Source organism: Cucurbita maxima, unplaced genomic scaffold (genome assembly GCF_002738345.1).
Source record: "Cucurbita maxima cultivar Rimu unplaced genomic scaffold, Cmax_1.0 Cma_Scf00015, whole genome shotgun sequence".
Taxonomy (NCBI): domain Eukaryota; kingdom Viridiplantae; phylum Streptophyta; class Magnoliopsida; order Cucurbitales; family Cucurbitaceae; genus Cucurbita; species Cucurbita maxima.
In genome coordinates this window covers 3,103,403-3,116,408 of record NW_019272031.1, presented here as the reverse complement: position 1 = coordinate 3,116,408, position 13,006 = coordinate 3,103,403, and the positions used below count along the sequence as shown (strand labels likewise).

At 35.5% G+C, this 13,006-nt stretch overlaps 2 protein-coding genes across 2 annotated transcripts; both read left to right on the top strand.

The window, feature by feature from the left end:
* Positions 1-359: 359 nt before the first annotated feature.
* Positions 360-7,840, top strand: LOC111490127 (trafficking protein particle complex subunit 13-like). Its single transcript, XM_023138631.1, has 12 exons — positions 360-738; positions 824-908; positions 1,163-1,293; positions 1,388-1,490; positions 1,591-1,605; positions 2,122-2,267; positions 2,411-2,603; positions 3,943-4,017; positions 4,240-4,356; positions 4,662-4,706; positions 5,216-5,317; positions 7,375-7,840. Exons 1-12 carry the CDS (start codon positions 455-457, stop codon positions 7,393-7,395), a joined length of 1,317 nt encoding a protein of 438 aa, XP_022994399.1. The 5' UTR covers positions 360-454; the 3' UTR covers positions 7,396-7,840.
* A 2,719-nt stretch (positions 7,841-10,559) lies between these two features.
* Positions 10,560-12,282, top strand: LOC111490134 (CBS domain-containing protein CBSX5-like). The gene is made up of 2 exons (XM_023138639.1): positions 10,560-11,077; positions 11,211-12,282. The coding sequence occupies exons 1-2, from the start codon at positions 10,740-10,742 to the stop codon at positions 12,049-12,051; spliced, it is 1,179 nt and encodes a 392-aa protein (XP_022994407.1). The 5' UTR covers positions 10,560-10,739; the 3' UTR covers positions 12,052-12,282.
* The last annotated feature ends 724 nt before the right edge of the window (positions 12,283-13,006 follow it).

Genomic DNA, 13,006 nt, shown 5'->3' with positions numbered 1-13,006 from the left:
ACTAGGTATACACGACCTAGTGTACTTCATTTTCCATGCTATAAACTCACTACTAACGAGTAATTTATGATATTTTGGTCAACCATATATGCCTCGAGTTTTATTAAACCTATTTTAAGTAAAGACTACGGATAGAGACGTCCACGAGCACGGATGGGAAAATCCATCTCCACACACCTATCTCGTTCTCCTCCGTTCTCCAAAATTACCGGTTTATTATTCTTTTAAAAATTTAGTTGTTTTAAAGTTTTTATTTTTGAATATAAAATAAATTAATATATTTCATATTTAAATTTTAATATATTTTTTAATTTAAATATTATATAGGACCGACATGTCGTCCTGGTTCGATTAGTCATAGCTTCATACCCGAGTTTTTTCGCGGGGCTTTCTTTCAACTTCAGCTGCTTCGTGTTTCTCTGTGTGATTCTGTGTTGAACAGAGAAAGAGGAAGATGAGCGGTGCTCAGGGATCGCACTCACTGGCCTTCAGGGTTATGCGACTTTGTAGGCCTTCATTTCAAGTCGACCCTCCTCTCCTCCTCGATCCGGCCGATTTATTCGCCGGCGAGGACATTTTAGACGATCCGGTGGCCGCTTCCCAACTCCCTCGTCTCCTTCAAGCCCAGTTTTCCAACAATTCCCACTCTGATCTCAGCTACACTTCCAGATTTCTTCTTCACGACAGCTCTGATGCTACGGGCCTCACTGGCCTCCTCGTACTCCCTCAAGCTTTCGGGTTTCTCTCTCTTCTTTCCTTTTTGTGGATTAATTGATCTATTTTTATCTTTCCTTTGTTCGCTTAAATGTTGACTGCCTTCCAGGGCGATTTATTTGGGCGAGACTTTCTGTAGCTATATTAGTGTGAATAATAGCTCCAATTTTGAAGTTAGGGATGTTATAATCAAGGTTGGTTTCCCTTACATCGATTTAAAGTGTTTTTCCTTCAACGTTTGGGGATTTGGGTTTAATTTGTTGAGGATGGTTGGGAGGGAGTCCACGTTGGATAATTTAGGGAATGATCCTGAGTTTATAAGTAAGGAATACATTTCCATGGTATGAGGCCTTTTGGGAAAACCAAAAGCAAAGCCATGAGAGCTTATGCTCAAAATGAACAATATCAAGTCCGTGATTCCTAACATAATTTAGAGCTTTCTGTACAGGCAGAAATTCAAACGGAAAGGCAGAGAATTCTTCTTTTGGATTCATCGAAATCCCCTGTTGAAACTATACGTGCTGGGGGTCGTTACGATTTCATTGTTGAACACGATGTGAAGGAACTTGGAGCTCACACGTAAGCTTCATATTAAATGTTGGGAACTCCTGTGAAGTGACAGTCTCTTTGTTGATTAAGTACTTATAAGTGATGCTTCATTCTGTTATTGTAGGCTAGTGTGCACTGCATTGTACAATGATGGTGATGGTGAGCGTAAATATCTTCCACAGTTTTTCAAGTTCATGGTTGCAAATCCACTTTCGGTTAGAACAAAGGTAATATGCTTGTTGAAGCATACAATCATCAACAGTCCGTGTTGCTTAGTTCTGGGTTTATATCTGATACCTGATATTCTTTAAATTGCTTCATTTGCAGGTCCGTGTTGTGAAGGTATGTTTTGCTGACTAAAAGCTGTCGACGTAAGTTTGGAAAATGTCTCATAAGTTTGGAGTTGAAGTATGTATATTGCTTTTATATATCATAGTATATCTTTGAATTTGATTATAGCAAAAGATTTTACATTCTAAAATAATCCTTTTTATCTTGGTACTCTGAAAACTCTCCTTCTTCTTCCTCTGAAACTCTCTTTCTTTTATAATTTTATTGAAGTTATATGATTAGTCAAGTGAGGAGGAATTGCTTGCATATATTTCATATCATTTGTTAACTTTTTGTAGGATGTCTTGTGTTGATATTGTGCAGTACTCTCAGCTCCTTCTCATAGTATTAGTTTTCTAAGCTATGACTTCGTAGTTATGATGGATTCTAGATCTTGGTTGCATGAAATACTAATGGTGGTTAATATTGCCACCGTACTTTTTGATTTCCAGTTTTCCTTTGCTCGAAAATTTCATTAAGATAGCACTTCCTGAAAGCTATTGTATGAGAGTTTTCTTTCTATCTCAGGATAGTACGTTCTTAGAAGCTTGCATTGAAAATCATACAAAATCAAATTTATTTATGGACCAAGTTGATTTTGAGCCTTCACCGAACTGGAATGCAGAGATAATAAATGCTGACAAACATTACTCTGAACATAAATCTACAACAAGGTAGTGACCACTTGTCAAATCACTGATATTAAATGATTGATTATCGTGCTAATTCATCCCAAAGAATTTATCGTTTCATGGTAAAGTATTTTTCCTATTCATTTTTCCCTCACAGTTGAGAAGATGTTATTTTTATGCTGCAGAGAGATATTCAAGCCTCCCGTGTTGGTCAGATTGGGTGGAGGAATCCATAAGTTTCTTTATCAATTGAAATTGTCGACACTTGGTCCTCCGCTGAAAGTTGAGGGAAGTAATATTCTCGGTAAATTTCAGATAACATGGCGTACAAATATGGGAGAACCTGGACGGCTACAAACACAACAGATTTTGGGTTCTGTGAGTGTCTTAGTATCATAGAATAACTTAAAAAGAAATTCAATCATATGGAACTTTTGTTGATTTGTTTATTTTTTGGTAAGCTACCTTTTGTATGCTTAGCAGAAGACTTATATTGACTTTATCAGTTGATGACTGCATGAATGAAAATGAACATTCGAACATTTTTCAGCTGAAAGATTGGAATTTGAAATGATTTAAGGAGAATAATACTTTTATGTAGCTGACGACTGTTAGAAATATTTCCTTCTCAATGGTACTTCATTTTAGATTGCATAGGGAATGTCAAGTTTTAGACTGTTAAAATCCTGGAATCCTCTCTGTAAGTTGTGGAAACGATTTCCAATTGTGAGAAGATTCATTTCTTTTGCATTATCTGAAATTATACTACACATGATGTCAGGAATTTTTATCTGTAGAACCTTGCTTTGATCTTTACACTTTTATTACCCTGTGGTTCTTGTCAAATGCCTCAGATGAGACCTGGGAAATGGTTCATGAGTGCATAGATGATTCGTTTACGAATCTTGTTAAAATCATGTTGGGAACATAATTAATGTGTAGGGTGACCACTATTTTTTTCAGGGAAGAAAAAATATTGGACATTTTGAACTTTTAATGCACAAAAAATTGATATTGACATCATCTGTTAACTACATGTTATAAAAGTTAGTGCGCGTGCATGATATATTTTGTAAATGCTATAGATTGTTACTTTTTACCTTGAGTTAAAGAAGTTAAGGGTTTAGGGTTTAGGGATTGTTACTTTTGTAAATGCTATAGATTGTTAAGTTCTCTGTAATCGAGTTTAAGTTTTTGGGTTTGATGATAATTTAACATTTACAAACTAAATTAGATTGTGAAACTGCAAATGGCTTATTAAATTAATTATAATTTGTTTGATGACATTTGCTATTTGGATTGAGCTAATGTCTGCAACAAACCATGACTTTGAAATGGATGCATTTATTAAATAAAAGGTTGAAACAGACTCTAGCAGTTGCTCTGAATCATGATGAAGTATCGATAAAAGAGTATATTTATCATAATCCATTAGCTTATGCTTTTGAGTTTAGTGGTGCATTAACATGGTATCAAATCTAGAGCAGGATGAAGCCGTGTGTTCAAATCCCTTGTCATTTCCTCTCCCGTTAATGTTGATAATCACTCACTTGTTGGCCTTGTGATAATTTATAAGCTCACAAGTGAGGAGGATTGTTAAGAAATTAAATTCAAAATTAACCCATCACCTTAAACTTTAGGCACTTGATGCATTATGCATTATTGGTAGATTTATTAGCCGATAGTCGTCTCATTGGCCATTTATATTGTTTTACAGCCCATTTCTCGCAAGGAGCTTGAATTGCATGTTGTTGAGATGCCAGATGTTATCAGATTGGAGAGGCCATTTACGGTAATTTCTCTTATGTTCTTGTGTTTTTCTGAAAATTTCAGCTAAAACGTTTGATAAAATTAAAATTAATGTCATTCTTCAGCAGCAGAACTTGAAATTAATTCCGACCAACTATCCCATCTTTAATTTTGCCTTTTAATTTCTTAAGGATTATATACATCTTACCATTTCTTTTCCCAGAGAGAAATATTTTTGGAATTGATTGATGTATTGCTTCTCCAGTTACATATGCGTCTCACAACACAGACTGATAGGGAATTGGGCCCTTTTGAGGTTTGGATGTCGCAAAATGGTTCAGATGATGAAAAAGTTGTTATGGTTAATGGTCTACAGAAAATGGTATGATCATTCGTCCTGTCTTTAAATATTATCCTATCCAATAAAACTGCTGTGATTTTTTTTTTGTGTGTGCTTAGATCAATCCATTTTCCACAAACGTAATTCTCTTTTTCAGTTGAATTTATGTTTAATATGTGGGAACTTTTGTACTTCTCCGATACTGACCGATTAATTTGTACATTAATATTGTGGCATGGTGAAGAATGATATGTTGAATGGCTGGTGAAACCATAATTTTGTGTTAAATCTTCATGCATCCATTTTGCAAATGTGTTTCTGATTTTTGAACATGAAACTTTCAACAGGTCATACCAAGAGTTGAGCCATATGGTTCCACAGATTTCCACCTGGTATGAATAACAAATTTATATGATGTTTGTGGTATGAGTTAGACTGCAAGTGTGCAAGTGATTTCGTTTTATTAAATAACATTTTCTTCATTTAATATGGCATTCTATGCACGTGTACTGTCAAGAATTTAACCATTAAAAGCAAGAATTGCTGACATAGAAGCAAACTATAGCGTTGTGAACTTCTTGGACCTTGTTTTGATGACGCTCAGTCCACACTCCCTTTTATAGATTCATAGGATAAAAGATCTTTTATATATATATATATACATGTATATGTATATATATTTGGCCTAATGATTTCCATTGCGAACAAGTTGCTGTTTTGTCCTAGTCCTTTATCACAACACAAAGCTTTAGCCCTTATTAAAACATGTAACTCGTTTTTGTTTTCCTTTTGTGATGACGTAAATACAAAAGACATGCATAAAAAATGTTGTCTTTTAGAGTAGAAAGCATTAAATCTCCATCACATTGACACTATTTGACTTCTGCCTCTGTTCAACCAGAACCTCATTGCCACTAAACCTGGAGTTCAGAGAATCGGCGGCATTAAAGTCCTTGACACAACGGAGAAGAAAGCTTATGATCACCCTTTGGCAGATCTAGAGGTTAGAATTCTCTTCTTTAATTGATAGCAGCATTTTAATTGCCTTGCACGTAAATAAAAGATCTTGTCTAGTCACGTTTACAATTTCGATGAATACACTGAATGAATTGGTTATGTCAACTAGGAAGCATGAATACGATTTGACTAGTATCTGTATTGGACGTGTTATGATTCCTTCTCTTCTTTTATGCATTGAGTGCTTCTCCTATATAGGAAGACTGTGTAACATAAAATTTGGATACAAACATTTTATTCCATTCAAATCTAGATGGTATCGATGAAGTTTTACCCTGGGTATTCCTAACATCCCTAAAAAAAACCCCTAGCCACCACGACCACCAAAACCCTATCTGCTGACTTTAAGTGAGGCTATCTGCCGATCGATGCATTTTTTGTTCGTCGGCGAAGGTCTTTATGGTCAAATGGTTGTCCGTGATCTTTGCAGTGGGTTCTTGGTTCTTGGTTGTGTTGCTGTCAATCTTTGTAGAGGGTTTGTTACTTCCACTAGGTTCGATGAGTTTCACCTTTGCCAACGAGATCTGCAGTCTCTGATAAGGTTTACATGCCTCCATCTTCTTCTCTCGCCACCATTGGAACTCTATGTTCATGGGTGGTTCGTCGTACAGTTTTTTTTCAATTATTTCTTCAAAACGTGTCGCATCTCTACGCGTTTTGCTCATTGTTTTCTGACAGACCTCTCTTAACTATTAGACCTCTTTCCACTCCCTAAACTCTCATTTTGGTCGAGTCCTTTGTGTGGTATATGATCTGTCGTTCTTGTAATATCTTCTCCAGTTTGTTTGACAATATCCAATTTGGTTTGGTTCAAATCTAGTTTGGTTTTGATTTGGTTTGCTTTAGTTTTCGGTTGGTGATAATATCTTGCTATTGCCTATGATCTTGATAGCCCCATTGATAATACATTGCTTATTGCATATGATATTGATATCTCAATTGCTTAGAGAAGGTGCCAGAACTTGCATAAATATCTCATTGCAAATTGTATCTCGTACAAAAATTTGTCAAATCTATAAAGCTTTCGCGTCTTGATTATGCAACTTATTTATCCCAAGGAATATACAAGAAGGCCTTGGATGCTCCAACTTGAAAACTTGCTGCTACTGAAGAGATGAATGCTCTAAGATATAATGGTACCTGGGGAATAGTAGATTTACCAAGAGATAAGAAAGCAGTGGGGTGTAAATGGCTCTTTACCATTAAGTGTAATGCTGATGGTAATATCGAAAGATACAAAGAAAGATTAGTTGCAAATAGATTCATTCAAACCTATGGGATTGGTTGTGTGAGATTCTTCATCGGTTAGAGAGGGGAACAAAACATTTCTTATAAGAGTGTGGAAATCTCTCCCTAACGGACGCGTTTTAAAATCTTGTGGAGCTCAGCCTTCTCACTAGCACATTGCCCGGTGTCTGGCTCTGATACCATTTGTAACAACTCAAGTCCACCGCTAGTAGATATTGTCCTCTTTGGGTTTTCTCTTTTGAGCTTCCCTTCAAGGATTTTAAAACGCGTCTGTTAGAGAGAGGTTTCCACCTTTGGCTGTTACAGTCATCTCTATAGTCCAAAATACAGTTCTACATATTAGGACAAAACATATCAAATCCGACAAACACTTTGTAAAGGAGAAAATTGAAACTAGTGTGGTGTATTCCTCATTTCCCTAGTACACAGAAAACTGCCAATGTGTGGACTAAAAGACTACTTAAGGTAAACTCGATAAATGATTGATAAGCCGACAATGAAAGATATATTTAAGCGTGTTTAAGGGGTAGCGTTGGTGGTAGAAATGTTAATTAGATGTAAAATCATTAAATGATTCTATTTTATTCTGGTTATGATCCTTTCATTTTATGTATTGTGTGAGAGTAAGTGCTTGAGTTGCAAGTTTTCTTTTAGGAGATACCTTTTGTTTTGTGGAACACATAAATTCCTTCTCTTGCTTGAAACTATCATACCCATAAAGAAATGAGATATACCTTCAGATACCTTTTCTTTGTGCCTGTCTTCTTTTGATTGGAAATCTATGTTTGACTGCAGATTTATGTCGATTTGGAATGAACAACTTTGCTCGGGTTAGCTGATTTGCTCTCTTTAGATAGTTTACTTCCTGCATTATTTACTTAAAACACTGAGAAGTAAACATCCCATAGTCTGCATCATTCCTGAAACTCAACAGCCTCATGGAACGAACAATCAAGCCCGAGTATTGTCGCAACCATATGCTCGATAGAGACACGTGTGTAATTCTGTTATGATTCTTTGACAGATTATTGTAGAAAGAATTCTTCCTTCAGGTCAGATAGAAGCAAATGGTTATGTCTTAACATGGAGCTCTCCTTGGTTTTGTTTCTGAAATGGAAGAGGAACAACATAAATGACCTTTCCTTGCAATGAAGAAATGGATACATGCTTCATTTAGCCGTATCGTGTTGTGCCAAATTTGTGCCAAATAATTGTCATTTTTGGTTACTGAAGTTGTAGGCACATTTCTAATTTGACTTAATTAAGCTCATGCATTTATATCATCCCATCATTGTCATTTTTGGTTACTGAAGTATGAGGAAGGCTTATTTGTCCCCACCCCACCTTGTGTTACAATCACAATGTTCTTGGCAGCTGACTCGCCTACGGTTACGGCTGGACGATGTGTGTTCAAGCCTTCAACTCCGTTTTAAGAACAAAATTTTAAAAAATACGAGGTCAGTGAAATTTTCGAAGAAGCAATATTTAAAAGAAAGTTCAAAAGCAATATTATAGACAGTAAACAAGAAATGTAACACAATGAATTAGATAACATGAAATATTGACGACTAGTTGCATTTCTATATAATATATGTTGAAGTGATTCAGATCTATTGACGAAGGTCACGTACGCAGCTCATTGGGAGACCAATTACGGAAGGCATTACAATCTAAATGGACCGTTCCCTGTCATTTGTCCGCGTGCCGTTGCCACCGTTGGTTTTAGCCACTACACAAAATTCTGACGCCTCCATTTTGATTGAATTGGTCAAACTCTTTGTTTCTTAGTGTTTTTATTTCACAATTCATTATTCTTTGTACTTATCTTATCCATTCAGCTCAAAGATAATGCCAAATCCCATTTTATAAAATAACATTTCTATTGTTTCGTGACACTCGAGTAAATGAGGTGAATGAATCAAAAACCACATCTAAATAAGAGTGATACCGAGAATAAGATGATCAAGACAAAACTCGAAAACTACTATCTATACCAATAAAATGCATTTTTTCTTTCCCTGGATCAATAATAAGAAGCATGGTTTGTTGGAATAAATTTTATGTTGGAGGACTTAGAAATTTTCTTGGGATACAAAAAAATACTGGAAGAATCTAGATTCCAAATCCTTATCCAAATCTTGGGTATGGGTCGTTACACTTTTGATATGGTCGTATTATTTTAAATTTCTTAAGTGAAGACTATCCTCACATAGAAACATGTTTTATTCTCGCCCACATACTTCTTAAGCAAACACAGAATTGAACCATAAAAATGATACATCTTATTGGTAAAGGTAGTAACTATCAAATTTTTAAGCATTCTTTAATCATCATATTCTTAAAACCATTTCTATTCAAATTTAGTCTCGGTTCATTCATGTACTCCATTTTACTTAAATGTCACACAGTAAAAATCTAAAACGAACATTATTTTCTAGCTAGGTCTTACACGAACCCACCCCGTTAATGAAGCTACCAAACAAGTTATTGATATTTGAGCTTTTTTTTGTTGTGTTAGTGGAAAAACTTTGAGACAACACTTATCATACTTAGATTCTTCACAACTTTATCAAGTTTGGTTATTAGTTTCCTTATTTAAAATTATTTAAAATTTGAGTATTTTATTTTAAAAACATGACATTATAATCATTTTTTTTTTCACATTAAACATTTATGGTCCGAGATGCATTTATTTAATGATGTAATATTATCATCAACCGAACATTTATCACAATAAATAGTTGTCATCCTACGAGCTTTTATTAACGATAAGATATCTTACGAAAACATGTTTATACTAAAAACACGTGGTCTAAGAAAGTGTTATTAATGTGTTCTTAATATTAAAAACATGACATTGTTAACGTTTTCACGACACTGACACAATGCCAATTTAAACATTTTTCTTTTATGGATGGTTATTTACTATCGTTAATATCAATTTCTTGACATAAAAAAAGTCAAATACTTGAGTCGTTTATTGACAATGATAAATTATTCTTAAAAAAATTGGTAATGACCCATTTATATATATATATATTTTACAAAAAGATTTAAATTCTAAAAAAATATTGTATTAAAATATAAAAATGTAATTTTATATAACATCTCATGCCAATAATTTAGATCATAATTTAAAATTCTAATTCGACGCCGTTCTCCTACATCTCTCCGACGGTTATTGTCTTAAATGCTTTTCACTTTTAGTTTTAGAGTTTTTATGATTAAGCTATCGATAAAGAAGAATATACCTTATTCGTATAGGCAGTAACTATGAGGTCTCACATCGAGTGGAGAGGCAAATTGAGCATTTCTATTAAGGGCGTGAAAACCTCTCTCTAATAGACACATTTTAAGATCGTGAAGCTAACTACAACGGACCAAATAGAACAATATATGCTAGTAATTTTCAATCATGATAAGCATTTTCCAAACCATCACATACCCAATAATCTCTATCTTGGTTCATCTTCAAACCATATCCAAATCCTTCATGCCTCGCTCTAATACTATCAGTAACGCTCCATGCCCCAAATTCGAAATCCTGATCGTCTTGGTTCATCCTCAAACCATATCCAAATCTTCATTTACTGGGATATCACAGGCCCAATAATTTCTGTATTGGTTCATCAATAAACTATGTCCAAATCCTCTATGTCTCGCTCTAAATACTATTAGTAACATCTCTATGCTCGGGATTCTAAATCATGATTTAAATCCTATGCATGTGACAATATATAAGATTTTAGTTCATGTTTTAATTTTTTTTAAATATATGGTAGATTTTTTAAGAAATTAAATTAAAATTTGGAGATAGTTTTATAATTTTAGAAATAAAATAGACACAAACTATATAAAATAAAAAATAAAGAAATTATGTGAATTAAAAAGGACCGAAAAAGAGAAACAAAAAACGCGTGCGGCACATCTCGGATAGACAAATCACGCACTATAAATTTAAACAATTCCATCAATTGTTCATAATGAATATCCCTTCGTCTCTCTTCAAAACCCGACCCGACCCGATTTCATCATTTCTCTCTCTCTCTATCTCTCCCTCCGAACCGCCATTTCTGTACCTTCATTGATTCTTCTCTTTATTCTAAGATTGTCTTCCAATTCTCTCTTTTTGTTTGTTCTGAGATCTCAATTGCTTGTGCATGGCAGTAAGTTTGTTGTCACACGACATATCTGATCTATGCCTTGGAAAACCTGCGATTCGATCGATTTCAATCTCCGCTACCGTCGCCGACGCGTTATCGGTATTGACAAGGATTGACGAAGGTTGCATCAGCGTCTGGAGCTGTGGTGATCATTCTTCTGAGGCTGAATCGGATTTGCATTGTCGTTGCGTTGGTAAAGTATGCATGGTGGATATAATCTGTTTTCTTTGCAGACAAGAGAATTTGTTGCAACCGGCCATTGCGCTTCGATCTCCGATCTCTGTTTTGATTCCTGAGGGACTTGAACTCGTTAGACATTTGGAGCCTCATGCCAGGTCTGAATCTTGAAATGATTGAAATTCTTGATTTGATTTACATTGGGAGCGGTAATTGATTTTGTTTGTAAATTGTGAAATTAGGTTTTGTTCTGTGATGGATTGTTAGCGTTTCTTCTTTTTCGATTTTCAGTTTAATGGAGGCGATCGATCTTATACGCGATGGAGTACATAACCTTGTTATTCCAATCAATATGAGCGCAAGCAAGAGGAGGAACTTCCTTGAGACAGCAACTTCCAAGTCCATCTCCTCTCTCCATAACGATCGACAATATTGCTGGTTGGCTCCGGAGGACATAATTCGTTATCTCCTCAATTCCATCGGACTTTTCAGCCCTACCGCCGCGAGTCCTATTAACTCCGTCAATATAATTGAAACAAACAACATTCTCACCGTCCACTACGACGATTCTGCGTTGTCTATTCTGCCCCTAATTTCGCAAGCGCTGATTCACCAATCCTCTGTTGCCATTGTTGACTTGGACGATAAATTAGTCGGCGAAATTTCGCCCTTCACTCTCAACTTCTGCGACGAAACGTTGGTGGCGGCAATAGCAACGCTCACAGCAGGCGAGCTTATGGCGTACATAGACTGTGGCGGCCCTCCGGATGATTTAGTACAACTAGTGAAGGAAAGATTGGAAGAGAAAAACTTAGAAGCGGTTCTGGAGTTTGTCGAGGAAGAATCATCACCAATCTCATCATCGTCTTCGATTTGCTCTTTATCAGATGATGAATTTGGTTGTGGTTCAGGGAGAAGTTGGAAGATTGGTGGATATTCAGCGAGAGTATTGAGGAGATCAGAGGCGATTGTTTGCCATCCATGGAACTCTTTGGTTGCAGTAATGATTCAAGCTTTAGCTCACCGAGTTAGCTACGTTTGGGTCATTCAAGAAGACGGAACTCTCGCCGGAACTGTTACCTTCGGTTCTATGCTGGCCGTTTTCCGGGATGGATTGAAATCTGTCGGATAACATCCACAACTCATCAAAGCAAAGCATATGGAGTTTCTAGATCTTGAACGAAAACCATTAAACCAAATTCCAAATTAAATGAATGGAAAATCTGAAACTCATGGAAATATTTTTGGCCAAAACTCAACCGGAAATAATTGAATTCATTCACGGGTTGTTCTTTGGAGAGAATTTACGTGGCTTTTTTGGGTGATTTTCAAAACGCAATAAATTTAAGAGTATTTTCTATAAGTTTGGTCTTGGTTGCTACTTTAATTTGTTTGTTCAAACCTCATAAATTTGCTACCATACTCATAGTTTGGATTGGGTTTTTGAGGTGTTGGCGTGGAGAACCTTGAAACGGTCAGGTTCTCCCCGGAAACAATGAATAAATGTGAAAACTTTTCTATAGTAGACGTATTTTAAAAATTGTGAAATAGATAGCTATACGTATCAGACAAAGACTGGACAATATTGAGTTAAAGCAAACAATAGCTCTTAGGTGTAGACTTTCATTTAAAAAACTGTGGTTGTATTTATGTAATGGGGTCGGAAAGATTTCCAGAGTCTCATTTGGTAGAGAAATTTTGATATCTATAATCATTAGTAGAGATAAGTATAATGGAGCTGAAGTCTGGTATAGAGTCAATTTAGGTATCTTGACATATTTTGATATATAAACCGTATGCACCATCTTTAATTGTTTCAACCCTTCCCAATTGGGCAAAGTTTTGATCAAATTTGACTTGTCCTCCTCTCTATATTCCATGACTTGCAAGAATATTTGCACAAAACTTTTTGTATTTTAGTATAGTCAGGTGTTGTCTTCAAGTTGCAAAGAATTAAATCATCACTGTCTCAATAGGGTCACGAGCGCATTGTCTAAAAAATATCTACTATAAATATCTTGTCCCTGTATTACGTTTTTCACCTCAAAAAATCTCAAACAAAGCAAAGAGTTGTCCACCAAAGAATT

Coding starts and splice junctions, on each gene's coding strand:
- LOC111490134 (XM_023138639.1), top strand. CDS start 10,740: ATGGCAGTAAGTTTGTTGTCACACGACATATCTGATCTATGCCTTGGA. Junction 11,078..11,210: donor CATTTGGAGCCTCATGCCAG/GTCTGAATCTTG, acceptor TTCGATTTTCAG/TTTAATGGAGGCGATCGATC.
- LOC111490127 (XM_023138631.1), top strand. CDS start 455: ATGAGCGGTGCTCAGGGATCGCACTCACTGGCCTTCAGGGTTATGCGA. Junction 1,294..1,387: donor AAGGAACTTGGAGCTCACAC/GTAAGCTTCATA, acceptor CTGTTATTGTAG/GCTAGTGTGCACTGCATTGT. Junction 2,268..2,410: donor GAACATAAATCTACAACAAG/GTAGTGACCACT, acceptor TTTATGCTGCAG/AGAGATATTCAAGCCTCCCG.